Raw genomic sequence first — 16067 nt, 5'->3', positions numbered from 1 at the left:
AAACAAGTAACAAAAATCCATCTCCATCATAGCGAATATAATACATAGTGTTTTGAACTCCGTCAATGTTGCTGCACGTTTAGTATGTCTAGGAAAAAACTTATTCCTTTGTACAACAACATTCTATTAATAATTTTAAAAATGAACACCACTGTCAAGTAATAAATTCTTTGCTTCACAGAGAGCCATTGTGAAATAAAAGGAAGTGTATCTGTACCAGCATGAAATAAGAGGAAGTGTATCTGTCACATTTTAAAATTAATCGCGTGATTCTATTGTGCAATCGCTGTAATCTCAATATTTGTGTTTGATTGGCAAGAAACAAAATGGACGGATAGAAGTCAATATGTGGTGAAATAATAGATTTATATAATAACATTTTACTACTAATTGTTAAATCATTTTTCAGACGACACAATATACCATACTTTTTAGCAATCTTTTTGATGACATTGTCGATGTGAGACTTGAATGTTAGCTTGTCATCAATGATTATTCCAAGATATTTTAATTCACTAACACGATCAATAGTCTCACCATTTATTTCAACGTTAAAGTCAGGCCTAGTTTAGCCGAAGAGATAATCATGTATTTAGGGAATGCAAGTCTTCATTCAAATGTTCCACGGCTTCATCTATATCCTTAGCTGCAAAGAACAGAACAGTGTCGTCAGTAAACCAATTTAAGTCACAAAACCGTAAAACTCGCCTCATGTTATAAAGGTATTCATCTACTGAACATAGTCGTGAAACATTGTAAGTTTGTGCAAATTCGCTGAGAATAGTTATTAAATAAAGGAGGAGCATGACCTCAAAACAAATGGATTTTATTATTAATCATAGCAGCCCTATTTGAATAGCTCCATCATTATACAAGTATAAACTAGACTGGCCACCCACTGCTTGCGTATGACAGATGCAGCTATTCAAACGCTTTGATTAATAAAAAATCCACTTGTTTTGAAGTTATGCTGCTTCTCTAGTTAATAGCTTTTTTCAGTGAATTTTCACAAACTTATAATGTTCCACGAATATGTTGAGTAGAAGAATACCTTTAGAAATATATAGTGTTCTGATTAATTGATTGATGAGGTGTTTTTTTTAAGAATTTCAATGTAAACCGATTTTCCATACTAATTTCTATATAAACTTTGAAATTTTTGGAGGGTCCGTAGACACAACCGATCGGCACCAAAACTTGCACAATTATTAAGGGCCATAAAAGAAATCAGTAGAGCCTAGTGGAGCTAATAGTCAAAAATTGAACCAGTCTAATGCGCCTACATAATACTGATACCACAAGCGATATTCGATTCCACAAAGTAGAGAAGTAAGTGTACTGCCAATGCTGGATATTTTAAATTCGTTAACCATTTGATTGGCATTTCGTCGTGGATTTTGCTCAAGTCGCATTTTCACTTTTCGAACCATCTCGGGTGATGGTGCAGTCTTTAGATGACAACCTCCTTGGCGATGCAATCAGTTGTATTATAACTAGTTATGGCCAGATAACCAAAAACTTTATTAACATTGAGTTGTTTGAGCTGACGAACAATTGCTGGTTGTGATTTTCCAGCTAAATATAAACCAATCACACTATTTCTTTTGCATTCCATCACAGATCACTTTACAACACATTCAGTGAAACAATAACAAAAAATCAATGAAATTTTTACATTCGTTTAAATTTCCTTTGATCAACCAGCATTCGGCCAAACAGCATTTCTGCCAAATGGCCCATTTGGCCTAACAACGGTCGGCCAAACGACCCTTTCTGCCAAATGGCATTCTGCATAACAGCATTCGGCTAAATGACCCATTCGGCCAAATGACACTCGGCAAAACGGCATTAGGCCAATTGACCAAATTGATTTATGAAAAATTGGAGTTAGTAATATCATAACATAGCAGGAGTAAAGTTGCATACATTTTGAGCAATTGATTGGGATGCAGCAAGTTTATCTTCTGAGAGATTGTATTAAAGGATAAAACGAGCCTTTAAAAAGCTTTTAAGGGGTCATTCATAAATTACGTAACGCTTTTAGAGGAGAGAGGGTACGACAAATTCTGACATGTTGCAAGCAAGTAACATGTTTTCACTGAAATTTTTTTTGTTACGTATTAGGGGAGGGGGGAACAGAAAATTTTGTGACAATTTGTTGCATGGGGGGAGGGGAGTCTTTGGGCATTTTTTTCGTTGCGTAATTTATGAATGATCTTAGGGACCATTTTGGTAGGTGTGTACATAGGGAATGTTGCCTCTATTCTGTTTTGCCAGTTTCCATTCAGTTGTCAAAATGGTCTAAAAATAGGAGGAACAGCGCACAGTGACACGACATGGGTCAAAACCCCAAAAATAAATTGTCTTTAATTATTCTGCAAAAAAAAATTCTCAGGTCTGCATAAAATTTTGCGATAATCGGATTAAAGATCAATTTTTAATATGGCGTTGGTCGAGGATTTTTGTCCAATTCAATGCACACGAATTTTTATTACCTTTGAACAGCAAATGGCGATATTTGAAGAACAACACGGCCATATGAAAGAATGATTTAGAAAAGCTAGAGATTTCAGATTTCGGTGTAGAAACCATTTACATTTGTTCTGCATCAAGAAAAAGCGATTGGAAAATAAAATGTAATAAAGGTGATTTTTATTTAAAGGACTTAGAATTTTTGGGGTGAGTCTGACTCAATATTTAGTGTAGTTTCCAGATATACATGGCTCTTCTTGCACATTTTTACGCCAAAAAATTTATGAGCATGTTTTTACAAATAACATTATGGAGATGCCATGTAGCCCACAAATCTTCTTGCAAATTACCTAAACAACTACATATTGGTAATAAAAAGTTTTGCCTTTCTCATATAAACAAAGGCTATGCAATCACTGAAAAAATCGACTTTTCAACCGAGATCCGGAGGGCCGCGTGTCATACACCACTCGATTCAGTTTGTCGAGATCGGCAAATGTCTGTGTGTGGATGTATGTGTGTGTGGATGTATGTGTGTATGTGTGTGTCATTTAAACTCACACAATTTTCTCAGAGATGGCTGAACCGATTTTCACAAACTTAGTTTCATCTGAAAGATAAAACGCTCCCATAAGCTGCTATTGAATTTTTAGTTGATCCGACTTCCGGTTCCGGAGTTACGGGTTGAAGAGTGCGGTCCCGCAGCAAATTCTTATATAAACTGGTACAACCATGATGTCCAAATGACGTAAAACATATTAAAATGGGTTCAACATTACTCTAGTTTGCGGGTCTGGATCACTAATGATAAATCAAAGCAGCTTTGACCACATTGGCCACCTATGACTCGCCAAGTTCCTAAGCTAATATCACACTTATTACCCAGCGTATTCTCTACCGATTTATACAAACTTGAATTCAAATGAAAGATACAGTAATGCCATTGACTGCTGCTGAATTTAATTCGGTTCTGACTCTTGGTTCCGGAGTTACAGGTTGGTTGGTAAGGTTACACTGGAATTTTCCATATTAATCGGTACAATCGTAGCACCGCAGAGGCTAAAAACTATTGAAATGGTCACCAAATTACTTCGATTCGCACGTATAGATCACTGATTGCCAATCGAACATTCTTTAAGTATATTGTCCACTATCGACGATTTCGGAAGTCCCGGATTCCGGGCATATTCCACAATTTAAGTCATGTCGGTTTTTCGGTGATGACTGAACCGATGTTCTCAAACAAAGTCTCTAATGAAAGCACACATCGCTCCTTCATTACTCCTCTCCCTCTGAACTACCCTCACATCCGCATTTCCTTCATCCACTCCGTATACCGTAGTTCAAAATATAATGAAGGTAACATCGAACTCATGCTGATTAAGTTAATTAAATATTGTTTTGTAATTTAATGTAAACATCCGTCAGCAGTATTTAACTTTAATTTAATTTATAATGTGGATCCCTTAACAGGAAATCTATTTCCACTGGGATTCAACCTTAGTTAATTATCTTAACCTAATTGCACATCAATAAATGTCTGTCTCAGCTCAGTTTGTTTTATTTGTTTTGTTTGTTTTTGTTGCCATTGTTCATGGGCTGAGACAAGTTGCGTCCACTACCTGGGGGCTCTTGTATGAGTTCTTTGGTGTGGGGGAGTGTGGTGGGTAATTAAAAAAAATATTAGGGGAGCCCGCGGCTAGTTGGCGGAATCCCTTTGTCTTCGTTTCTATTAGACATATGGCGCTGCCTATCATTGTGTACCTCAAGTTAAGTGAAACCCATTATCCAATGTGTTTTTGTTAAAAAACATTTTGTTTTGTAGAAGTTGTGGCCTATATTGCGTTTTCGAGCATACCAAGTAATTTTTTTAAATTTTAAACACTTTGTGTTATTTAGGGTGATTTAAAATCTATTTCCCAATTGATTATATTTGTCTAGAGTGCGTAAAAAGAGCTTTTAGTAACCGTATAGATATTAAATCTATCCATGAATTAAAGTGATTTTTTAAATAGTTTTTTGTAAAACGTTCGGTTGGGGTAAGTTGGCGGTGACACACGCGGGGCAAGTTGGCGCTACTATTTACAGTGCAAATATAGTCATCAAATATTTTTATTTTTGGAATTCACTCCAAAGTAAAACTTTGTGTATCTCATCAATACAGGAGATATTTACTTCGGCCAATCGCCAGAAAAATTTCGAAAATATGCATTTGAATATGGAATACGCGTCAAAGTAAAATGCTGGGGTATTGAGATTGAAATATATTGGCAATTGTCGGATAATATACAATTTTATTGAAAAGGCTTTCAGCATGAACCTTTGATGTAATTGAATCTCCATTTTCTGGCATATTCATACATACCGCCAACTTATCCCGGGGCTGGGGTAAATTGGCGGGTTTACCGCGTCACACATTTTTGTCTATAAAAACAAAGACAATGCAACAAACACTTTGATAAAATTCAGGGATGTTGGCAACAGCGATATGTTCTAGTTTGCAAGATTTATCTACATCAAAGCGCGAAAAAAGGGAAACTGAAAACACCGCAAACCAGCTCCCGTCTCCCCTATACTTTTTTATTTAAAGTGAGTCAGCGTCTACTTTCGTGGTAGTCGTGGGATGCGTGCTAAGAGAAATAAGAATGTAATAGACATTTCCCCAATTCTATTTAAGGTTGAACAGAGAATGCGCAAAATTTGCAAACGAAAAAAGCAGTTTTTTTCACACCGTATATCAGATCTTCATAAAAATCAATCAGCATATGTAGAATGTTGTTACAGTACTGCTGATTGATTTTTATGAAGATCTGACATACAATGTGGAAAAAAAACTGCTTTTTTCGTTTGCGAATTTTACCCATTCTCTGTCCAACTTTAACAGAACCAACTAATGAATCATAGTTTGGATAAAAGAGAAGGGCGCAGATTTTTTCTACTGGTTTTGAAAACTATTTCTGCTTACTGATTCGATTGGCTACTATTATTGATTTGTATATTAACCCTTCAACGGCCACCGCTTTCAAATGGGTCTTCCTCAAAAATAATAAAAAAAAGAATCATGGGACTTGGAGTTACCGTTGGAGTTAAATAATCCCACGCGAATTTGGAAAAATCATTGAATGTTGCCAAATTGACTGTGATAAACGATTTAAAGTCATTAAACCTGGAATGTCTGACCACTGCTAGTATACCAAAATAAGGAAGAAGTCGAAATCAAAATTCCACAGTAACCGAAAGAAAAGTGACTAGCAACTTTCAAATGTAATGCTAATCTTTTCATTAGAGATTCGGTGGCAAATTAAGGACGTAATACAAAACAGTGCATGCCAATAAATCAGCCGAACTGTCAACGTACAAACTAAAGTGACACCTAATCGAGATGACAAGTAAAAGACCACGGCTAAAGCAGAAGTGCGTAAATGGCACACATTGCGTCGTAATCGACAGTGAAACATACTTCAAGAGTGTTACACGACTACCCGAACAAAAAAGATTCAAGATAAGTTTAAACAGAAAAGTTAAATTTTCCGAAGGAATATTTGGTTTGTCAGGTTATTTGCACATGTGGACTGAAAAGCGACATTTTCGTGACAAATGGCATTGTCAATCATGACATTTGTTTGAAAGAATGATAGCTAAACACTTCTAGAAGAGATCCCGCCGAGAACCAAAGAGTGATCGGAGAAGAATGTTAATCACGCAACAAAACGACAAAATGTATGAGTCGACACGTTTTGATTTTGCGCATAACGAGATTTGTTTATTAAATTTGGTGTTCTTGTAGTTCTATATGTGTTGGCGTTACACCATTGAAAGCGTGCCAAAGGCAACATGATTTGGTTATATTCGACGTAGGGTTCGTAAAAAGATATATAGTTCAGGACAGGGTTTTTAACATATAAGAAACGTCATGTACTAAACGAGGACTAAAGCATTGAATCCGATTGTAATAATTCGGTTTATTTCATTCCAATTAGAAGTACATAAAACTGGTGCCTACATTCAGAAACGATCTCCGATCGTGTACCATTTTCATTGTCTGTATTTACAACATTGACTCATTACACTTAATTTACGTGTTTAACGGTTCGAACCTTTTAGTAACTTATGTTTGCATAAGGTACACACCTCTGTTGTTATATACAAATTGCTATATTTGTGAATAATTTCAAGCCAGTATAAGTTGTAGACACCTATAATTTCATAATGCAGATATTTATTACGAATCAGAGTATGAAGTCTTTCAAAGCATCTTCCGTATGGTCAGCATATTGAATACGCGCGTTATAAGGTAACACCATTACACTCGTTTCATTTAGTGATCATGCAAAGGCCCACACTGCATTAAACGCACACACATATAGCGGTTAGAAACGGGGACAACTTAAGACTTGTGGAAGGGAGGAGTTAGCATGCACAAAACCTGTTTGGAATAAACACAAACTGCAAAAGTTGTTTTATTCGAAACTAGGCGATTTATCTACAAACTCAAAACATTTGGTTCAGGATATGGATCGTACGGAGCAGATAGGATTGAGAAGAGCCCCCGATCGACAACCTATACTAGAACTATACGGCAGAGCGAAGTGCTTTCTATTGGGAAGGTTTTTGGGATCGAATGAAGGGATGTCGAAAGCACTTTAGTCGGCGGAGAAACTGTGCAACACATGGGATGAAAGTCCCTATTCCAACTAGTGGCCAGCAGAAGTGGTGTAATTTTGTAAATATAATATAAGCAGGAATCGGGTAGTTATTAACTGTGATATGCATTCTAACCCACCCTTCACTACCAGCTGACTGGTATATTCAGCCGTACCGGCTTTGTTTAGAGCAACGCAAGTATAATTTCCCGCATCGGAGATCGTTACCAATCTGATCGACATTATCGACGAATACTCATCTATCCTTCGGATAACGGACGCATCTAGTTTACGACCGTCCTTCAGCCAGTAGAGATCGATCGGCGAATCGCCAGATGTGACCGTGCACATTGTTTTTGCTGAGCTGCCACTGTTGAACCCGTGGGCGCTGAAAGAGAAGGGTTCTATCTCGGGAAGTTCTGGAATGTATAAAACGGGATCGAGAGGTATGTAGTTTGAGCGGGTATGTAGTGATGTGGATTAAAGAGATAACTTATTCGTATTGTCGTTTAACAAACCCTTCACCACGAGCTCGGTTGACGCGGATACAGCGTCTGCTCGGTTACTAGCTTGGCACGAGTAATTTCCGGCATGGAATCCTTGAACCGATTCGATGCTCAGTGTGCTGCCTCGCTTGCGAGTTTCCATTTTGATTCCCTGAACATTTCGCATTGCTAAATGATTTCCGTTAAATATCCACGCAAAATCAACGGGTAGGTCACCGCTGATCACCGTACAAATGATTTGGAAAAATTCGTCCACGAAAGTTGGATTATCACCAGTATTGATGAGGGTGATCTTGGGAGAAACTATGGAAAGGTAAAATAATGTGCTAGGAGTGGGAAATAGAACATGTTCGCTCATTTTTATTGCTAATTTAGATACCGTTTACAATCAGTTCCTCGGTAAGCTCTGCAACACCTGCATGGTTCGATACTCGGCAAGTATAATTACCGGCATGATTCCAACTGATTCCTTCGATACTCAAAGCTTTGGCACGTCTTCCGAACAATGTTGTAGTTAATCCAGTTAGACTGTCTATGGCACTAATAGCATTTCCATTCAATAACCATTCTATCTCGATGGGAAAGTCGCCCGAGATTACACTACACTGTATCGATGCCGAGTCACCATAGTTCATTGGGTCACCGCCGAAACTGAAGGGAAGAATCCTGGGAGGAACTGAGGCAGGTTTTTTTAGGACATATGATCTAAAGCACAAGCTCAATTATACTCTAATTGTTGCTTAAAATAAACAAACCATTCACGATCAATTCAGTCGAATGATAAGCGGAGCTAGCACGATTCGTAGCTTTACAAGTGTAGTTCCCGGCATGCCGCGCGTCTACTCCATCAATAGCAAGAGCCTTCGTTCGTTTACCAAAATCAGCAATGTTAACGTTATCGGCGAAATTCGTTTGCGAAACAGGAACTCCATTGAAGAACCACTCGATCATTATGGGCATATCACCGGATATGATATTACACTGTACTGAGGCGGAGTCGCCATAGTTCAAAGCTTCTTCACCAAAAACGAACGGGGCAATCTTAGGAGAGACTTGAAACGGAAACAAAACAAAGGAAAAAAGCGCCTAAATAAGCAGTAAAATCGAGTATCATTCGTACCAATAACAACCAATTCTGCGGTGTAGTTGGTGGAATCCGCCAAGTTGGATGCCCGACAGGTATAGTTCCCTGCATAGTGTTCGTTAACCGCATCGATCGATAGAGATTTAGTTCGTTTGCTGATTGTCGCGACAACGATTCGGTCCAGTGTTCGCTGTGTTTGACTAACTGGTACTCCGTTGAAGAACCATTCGATCAATATAGGGAAATCTCCTGACGTTATACCACAGTATATTGACACGGACTCTTCGTAGTTTAGAGGCTCATCGCCGAAAGTGAAAGGTGAAATTTTGGGAGGGACTGGACAAAACATAAATAAATGGAAATACATTGAACCTAACCATTGACAAATAAATCAGCCGTGTAAGAATTCGTCTCTGCAGGATTAGTTGCACGGCAAGTGTAGTTTCCGACATGCCGCTCGTCTACTCCGTCGATCGAGAGAGCTTTGGCTTTCTTCCCAAAATTGGCCTGATTAATGTTGTAGAAGGGATCGAGATCATCGACGGATACGTCATTCAAGTACCATTGGATCTTAATGGGAAAGTCCCCGGAAGTTATACTGCAGTACACAAGGGCGGAATCTCCGTAGCTCAGCGGTTGCTCGCCGAAGCTAAAGGGAGCAATTTTGGGAGGAACTGGAAAAATGGTCAGAAGAAAAAGGCTAAAAATATGTTACCATTTACTACTAGTTGTGAGGAATGATAAGCACTGTCCGCTATGTTGGACGCTTTGCAGGTGTAGTTTCCGGCGTATCTGGCGTCTACGCCGTCAATGGAAAGTGCTTTGGATCGTCTTCCAACGTCGGCAATCGATATCTTCCCCATACCCGCTAGTTGACTAATTGGGACACCATTTAACAACCATTCAATGAATACTGGCATATCGCCGGATGTAACACTACAGTAAACGGATGCAGAGTCTCCGTAGTTCAGTGGGTCATCTCCGAAGGCGAATGGAGTTATCTTGGGTGGAACTGAGAAAAATAACTAAGATTGTAGGTACGGGCATTCGTCGTTCATATTGTCGGTAGTTCGTTGGCAGAAATGAACATAAAATTATGGACCCATTCAAATTTATTAGTATAGTACAAGATTGGTTGCCGACTTGAAGAGTTTTTTTTTTTGGGTAGTTAGGATCAAATAACGCAAATCACACTCGATCTTCTCACCATTTACTATCAGATCAGCACTAAACAGAACAGATCCCGCACGATTGGAAGCTTTACAAGAATAGTTCCCTGCGTATTGCTCGTTGACTCCGTCGATTGCTAATGCTTTTGTTCGTTTTCCAACACTGGCGACGGTAATTCGTTCTAGTGTTGCCACTTCCGTCACCAACTGCCCATCGAAATACCACTCGATGAGTATGGGGAAATCTCCGGATACGATGCTGCAGTGAACGGAGGCTGATTCACCATAGTTCATGGGCTCTTCTCCAAACGAAAATGGAGTGATTTTGGGCGGAACTTGGTAGTAGGAACATAGGTGAAGGGTAGAATGATAAATTAAAACTGATTAATTAACCAAACAATCTAACCATTGACTAAAAGTTCCGCCGAATAAGTATCTACTGCTGCTTGATTGGATGCCTCGCAGGTATAGTTTCCTGCATGTCTTCCTTGTACTGCATCGATGCTCAGTACTTTCAATCTTTTGCCGATATTCGTAACAGTTATCGTTGGATCCAGAATCAGCAAACCGTTTACGTACCAACGAATTTTCAACGGAAAATCCCCACTATGGACATTGCACTGTACTGAGGCTGACTCGCCGGAGTTCAATGTCTCTTCGCCGAAACTGAACGGAAGGATTCTGGGCGGAACTAAGAGCGAAGTTTTAGGATGGAGTCGAAGTATTCTATAATCTACAAACTAACGCTCGCTATTGCATACTAATACATCATAGGTACCGTTTATGATTAATTCAGCTACAAAATGTACTACTTCGGCCTGGTTTGATGCTTCACAGGTATAATTTCCAGCATGCCAAGCCGTAACGGAATCTATTGTCAAAACTTTTGATCGCTTTCCAATGTTCGTAATAACTACCGATGGATCGTCAATGTTATTCCCGTTAAAATACCACCGAATACCGATCGGTAGATCACCGGATGGAACATTACACTGAATTGAAACCGAGTCACCATAGTTCATTGGGTCTTCCCCGAAATTGAACGGAAATATCTTTGGAGGAACTGGATGGATGTAATTAGGAAAAGAAACGTGCAATTAGTGGGTGAATAATGTTTGAACGAACCGTTAACTACAAGTTTTGCACTCTGTTCGACACTTCCAGCCACATTCTTTGCCGTACAGGTGTAGTTTCCGGCATTGTATCCCCGAATAGATTCCAGTGTCAATGTACTAACGCGACGTCCAGAGTGCTGAATAATTATCCCACGATCGTTATTCCTACGAATGGGTTCCCCGTTGTGAAGCCAATCGATAGAGATAGGAAGATCGCCGAAAGTAACGGCGCACTGAATTGTGGCGAAATTTTCTGTAAAGGACGGTTCGTCTCCGAAAGTGAACGGTAGGATCCTCGGAAGGACTGGAAAATTGTGTGTGAGGGTCATTAGAAATAAATCATGCAGACAGGGTTCATGCTGATAAACTATGAAACACTAGATGGTTTTGAGTACCGTTGACGAACAGTTCAGCCGACTGATTGCGCAACCCAGCTGCATTCTTAGCAAAACAAGAATAAACCCCCGAATGCTCTGCCGTCACAGACGGTATGCTCAGCGAACTGGAACGTTTTCCAATGGAGGTTATCTCGATGTTGGAACTGATGCGTAATGGTTTGTTGTTGAACAACCACGTGATCTCGATCGGTAGATCTCCCTTGGACACATGACAGGTAACTTGGACGCTTTCTTCGGAATCGACTTCTTCTTCAAAGTGGAACGGATTGATTACCGGCAAGGCTTAAAACATGAGAGGAAGTTTTTGGGATAGATTGACAGTTGTTCGAGAAACTATTTGTCAATACATGACGCTCAAAAACATATATTTGGACGAAGAGAGCAGAAAAATAGTTTACTTTTTTGTATATGCATACAATTTCTTCGGTACAATGCCCCTTTGTGGGAATGATAAGATGACTGGATAAGATCGGAAATCAGGATGAGATAAAAGGTAATGCAAAGCTAAATGTGATATACCATTGATGATCAACTCAGAAGATTGAGCTGTTTCGCCTCCTCTATTTTTCGCACGGCATTCGTATACTCCTCGGTGGCGATAGTTAATCGGGTCGATACTTAGCGAGCTTAGCCGTTCGGTCATACGTGCAATGATAATGCCATTTTCGTTAGATGGAAGCAGATTTCCATTAAGATACCACCAGATCTCCAACGGTGCGTCACCTTTGAAAACCATACAATTGACGGCAGTGCTTTCTCCAGAGTTCAATGTTTCCTCACCAAAGCTAAACGGAGTTATGGAGGGTGGAACTATGGTACAGTGAAAATTATGAAACTAACTAGGATGCATTTTACATTACATGTTCTTTTACCCACAGAGACTAGGGAAAACGGAGTGGGACTTAAAAAGCTGAGATAACAGTGTTTGTGCACAAACCTAGTACCATGAGCTGCGAAGTATGTCTTACTTCACCGGCCTTATTCTGGGCGAGACAACTGTAGTTTCCGGCATGACGCGGACCAACCGATTCGATTGTAAGCATACTTACACGATGACCGCTCTTCGTGATTATAATACCATCACTAGTATGTATCGGATGTCCATTGAACAACCACATAATGTCTATTGGCATGTCACCTTTCGTGACCGCACAACTGACCGTTGTCATACTAGATGTGTCAAACGGTTCGTCGCCGAATTCGAAGGGCATAATATACGGGATAACTGTTGAAGAATTTTCGGATTTTACGCATACATGCAAAATAAAAAAAAATACTCGTCAACCTTCACACCTATAACTTTGAGTTCAGACGAAAGTTATACAATTCAATCGACAAAAAACTAGATCGTTGATCACTTGGTAATACGAACTCCATCGCTAGTGAAAAACCAATGCTACACTATAGATGTTTCTGCACCCAAGCCGAACGGATGGATTATGGAAAGGACTTCAAGGATATGGAAAAGGATTGAAAAGCATACTACTATACCCATGACTTTCAACTCAGCATCGTGTCGAGTGTATCCGGCGTTATTTTTCGCAATACAACTATAGTTCCCAGCATGTCTCGATTGGACAGATTCGATCGAAAGCATACTTATTCTGTGACCACTGTTGGTAATCTGAATGCCATCACCACTGCGCAAATGATGTCCATTGAATAACCACTTTACTTCGATGGGGAGATCACCTTTAGTGACTGCGCAACTCACCGTTGTCGCACTATAGATATCGAATGGTTCCTCTCCAAACTCAAACGGCAGAACAATCGGAGCAACTAACGGACGATGAGGTTAATGCAGGAAAAGGAAGGTACCCGAAAAAACAAAAGCGTTTTAGTAACAATAGCAAAATTTCATCACCCATGACTCTTAGTTCCGATGAATGTTCAGCAGTCCCTGCCATATTTTTTGCAATACAGGTATAGTTTCCCGCGTGTCGCGGCTGGACGGATTCTATCAGCAAGGTGCTAAGCCTTTGCCCGCTTTTACTTATAAGAATGCCATCTCCAGTGTTCAGTTGCCTGTCGTCGAATAACCATCCAATAACAATAGGAGCGTCTCCTTTGGTAACCGCACAGCTAATAGTAGACGTACTGTAGATATCGAATGGTTCCTCCCCGAAGTCAAATGGTAGAATGATTGGTGTCACTGTGCGGAATAGCGGATTAGGGATCATTAAGGATGGGATAGTATGATCAATAAAAGCTTGATAACAGCAGTGAGATCGGACCCATCACTTTTAACTCCGACGAGTGTTGACTCTTCCCGGCTTTGTTCTTAGCGATACAGGTATAATTCCCAGCATGACGTGGCTGAACAGATTCTATGGAGAGAAAACTTATCTTCTGTCCGTTACTGGTAATCACAAGCCCGTCACCAGTCCGCAAACGATGTTCGTTAAACAACCAGATGATTTCGATAGGCGAATCTCCCTTCGTGACTGCACAGGTCACAGTGCTGGTAGTATAGATATCGAATGGTTCCTCTCCAAACTCGAATGGAAGAACAACCGGAGAAACTGATAACAAAACAAAACCAAAGTATATTGGACAGGGATAATAGTTGAAAATGTTTGTTTGCAATATCTGCGAAAGCTACTTAAAGGTTCAATTGTATATATCAAATTGTCCAACTGTTGGTCGAAAACGGTAAACGGATTCTAGGATGGAGGAAAACAAGTTAGTCAGGATAGTAAAAATACAAGAAACAAAACATCAAATTCTAACCCATAACTTTCAGCTCTGACGAATGTTCGGTTTTGCCAGCTTGATTTCTAGCAAAACAAGTATAGTTTCCCGCGTGCCTCGATTGAACGGATTCAATAGACAGAATGCTGATCCGCTGGCCACTTGATGTTATCAAAATCCCATCACCACTACGCAGTCTATGCTGATTGAATAACCAAACGATCTCTATCGGGCCGTCTCCCTTGGTGACCGCGCAACTAATGGTTGTTGTGCTATAGATATCGAATGGTTCCTCCCCGAACTCAAACGGCATAATAATCGGTAGGACTAGGCGGATGAGGAATGAGCAGGTATTGGAACAAATAGAGAGAAAAACTGAATTACGCCTATTGCGATCATCTCAAAGGTTATATTTGAGCTTTATTAGTTGTTTTTTTATTTGGTGTCTCGCTGACTTTTTCAACGTTGTGAATTCCAATTGGTATTCAACAAAATTGGATAACTGGATTTAGGACGAAAAAGGAACGGGATCATACAAAAAGGCGTACATTAATTATCTAACCCATAACTTTCAATTCTGATGAGTGCTGAACCTGTCCGGCCGGATTTTTCGCTATGCATGTATAGTTTCCAGCGTGTCTATGCTGCACGGATTCAATAAACAACATACTAAGTTTTGGATTGCTGTTTGTTACCAATATCCCATCACCAGTTCGCAGTCTATGATCGTTGAATAACCAGAATAACTCAATTGGAGAATCACCCTTGGTAACAGTACAAGCTACAGTCGTAGTGCTGTAGATATCGAATGGCTCTTCTCCGAACTCAAACGGAAGAATTATTGGAACAACTACGTAGATCGGAGGATTCGGGGAGAAAAAAGAAATAACGGAACACAAGTTAGTACAACGCTTACCAATTACTTTCAATTCCGAGCTGTGCGACACTTGTCCGGCACGGTTCCTCGCAACGCAGGTGTAGTTTCCAGCATGCCTAGATTGCACGGACTCAATCGATAACATGCTGATTTTTTGGCCACTTTTGGTGACTAGAACTCCGTCATTTGTTGTAATAGGGCTTCCGTTAAATAACCAAAGTATCGAAATAGGTATATCGCCCTTGGTAACCCCACAGCTGACCATGGTCGAACTCATGCTATCATATGGTTCATCGCCGAACTCGAAAGGAATCATAACCGGAATTACTACATAGCAAGGGGGTGGATAACGAAACAAAAACAGAAGCATTTTACAGACGGCAACGATTTCTCTTCATTAAACTTGGTAAACTTGACTTAAGGAAGGATCACATGTTTTGCGTGTTTCCTAATCCGCAAATAAACACAATATGCAATGTCGAAGGCGAAGGAGAATGGGTTTTGGATGTGGGTAAAAACGGGAGTTTCATAACCATCAATCTACAAGATTACCGATAACTTTAAGTTCAGATGTATGCTCAACGAATCCGGCTCGGTTCCGGGCTACACATGTGTAGTTTCCGGCATGTCGCGGTTGGACGGATTCAATCGAAAGCATGCTAATTTTGTGACCGCTCTTAGTTATCAGTATTCCGTCGTTGGTGTGAATCGTAGTACCATTGAACATCCAGTTGATCTCAACCGGAGTGTCCCCTTTAGCTACGGCACAGCTTACCATTGTCGTACTGGCCATATCGGCTGGTTCTTCGCCAAACTCGAATGGTAGAAGAATTGGAGGGACTTGAAGAAACGGGATAAATGATACGTCTTATTTACCTGTTCCCTTTGTTTTGGTAGTGAGTGAAACCCAAATTCAGTGGAGCTAGGATTATAGGACTAGTTGGAAAATGTACATCAAGCGAAAACTCAAACTTTTTTTTAAACCTAACCTATCACTTTAAGCTCGGAACCATGCTCCACGAATCCTGCTTTATTCCGCGCTACACAACTGTAGTTGCCTGCATGGCGTGGTTGAACCGATTCAATATAGAGAATACTCATTTTCGGACCCG

The 16067-nt window shown here is 39.9% G+C and overlaps 1 protein-coding gene across 50 annotated transcripts in view; it reads right to left on the bottom strand.

Moving 5' to 3' along the window:
• Nucleotides 1–16067, bottom strand: part of LOC131689525 (cell adhesion molecule Dscam2) — a 172782-nt gene that overhangs the window by 52591 nt on the left and 104124 nt on the right. For 4 of the 50 annotated variants that reach the window (XM_058974712.1, XM_058974686.1, XM_058974685.1 and 1 more), the window contains exon 10: nucleotides 8377–8673. The exons of 30 other annotated variants lie outside the window; for them this stretch is intronic. In XM_058974712.1, coding sequence (XP_058830695.1) covers nucleotides 8377–8673 — 297 coding nt within the window. Of the gene's footprint in view, nucleotides 1–8000; nucleotides 8298–8376; nucleotides 8674–9082; nucleotides 9380–9420; nucleotides 9718–10280; nucleotides 10566–10652; nucleotides 10938–10999; nucleotides 11294–11384; nucleotides 11670–12878; nucleotides 13167–13251; nucleotides 13540–14640; nucleotides 14929–15507; nucleotides 15796–16067 lie in introns of all 50 variants that reach the window. 16 more of the 50 variants (XM_058974717.1, XM_058974697.1, XM_058974720.1 and 13 more) reach the window with 11 other exon arrangements.

This window comes from Topomyia yanbarensis, chromosome 3, assembly GCF_030247195.1.
Source record: "Topomyia yanbarensis strain Yona2022 chromosome 3, ASM3024719v1, whole genome shotgun sequence".
NCBI classification, from domain to species: domain Eukaryota; kingdom Metazoa; phylum Arthropoda; class Insecta; order Diptera; family Culicidae; genus Topomyia; species Topomyia yanbarensis.
Note: the sequence above shows the minus strand (reverse complement) of the source record. Positions and strands in the feature narration are given on the sequence as shown.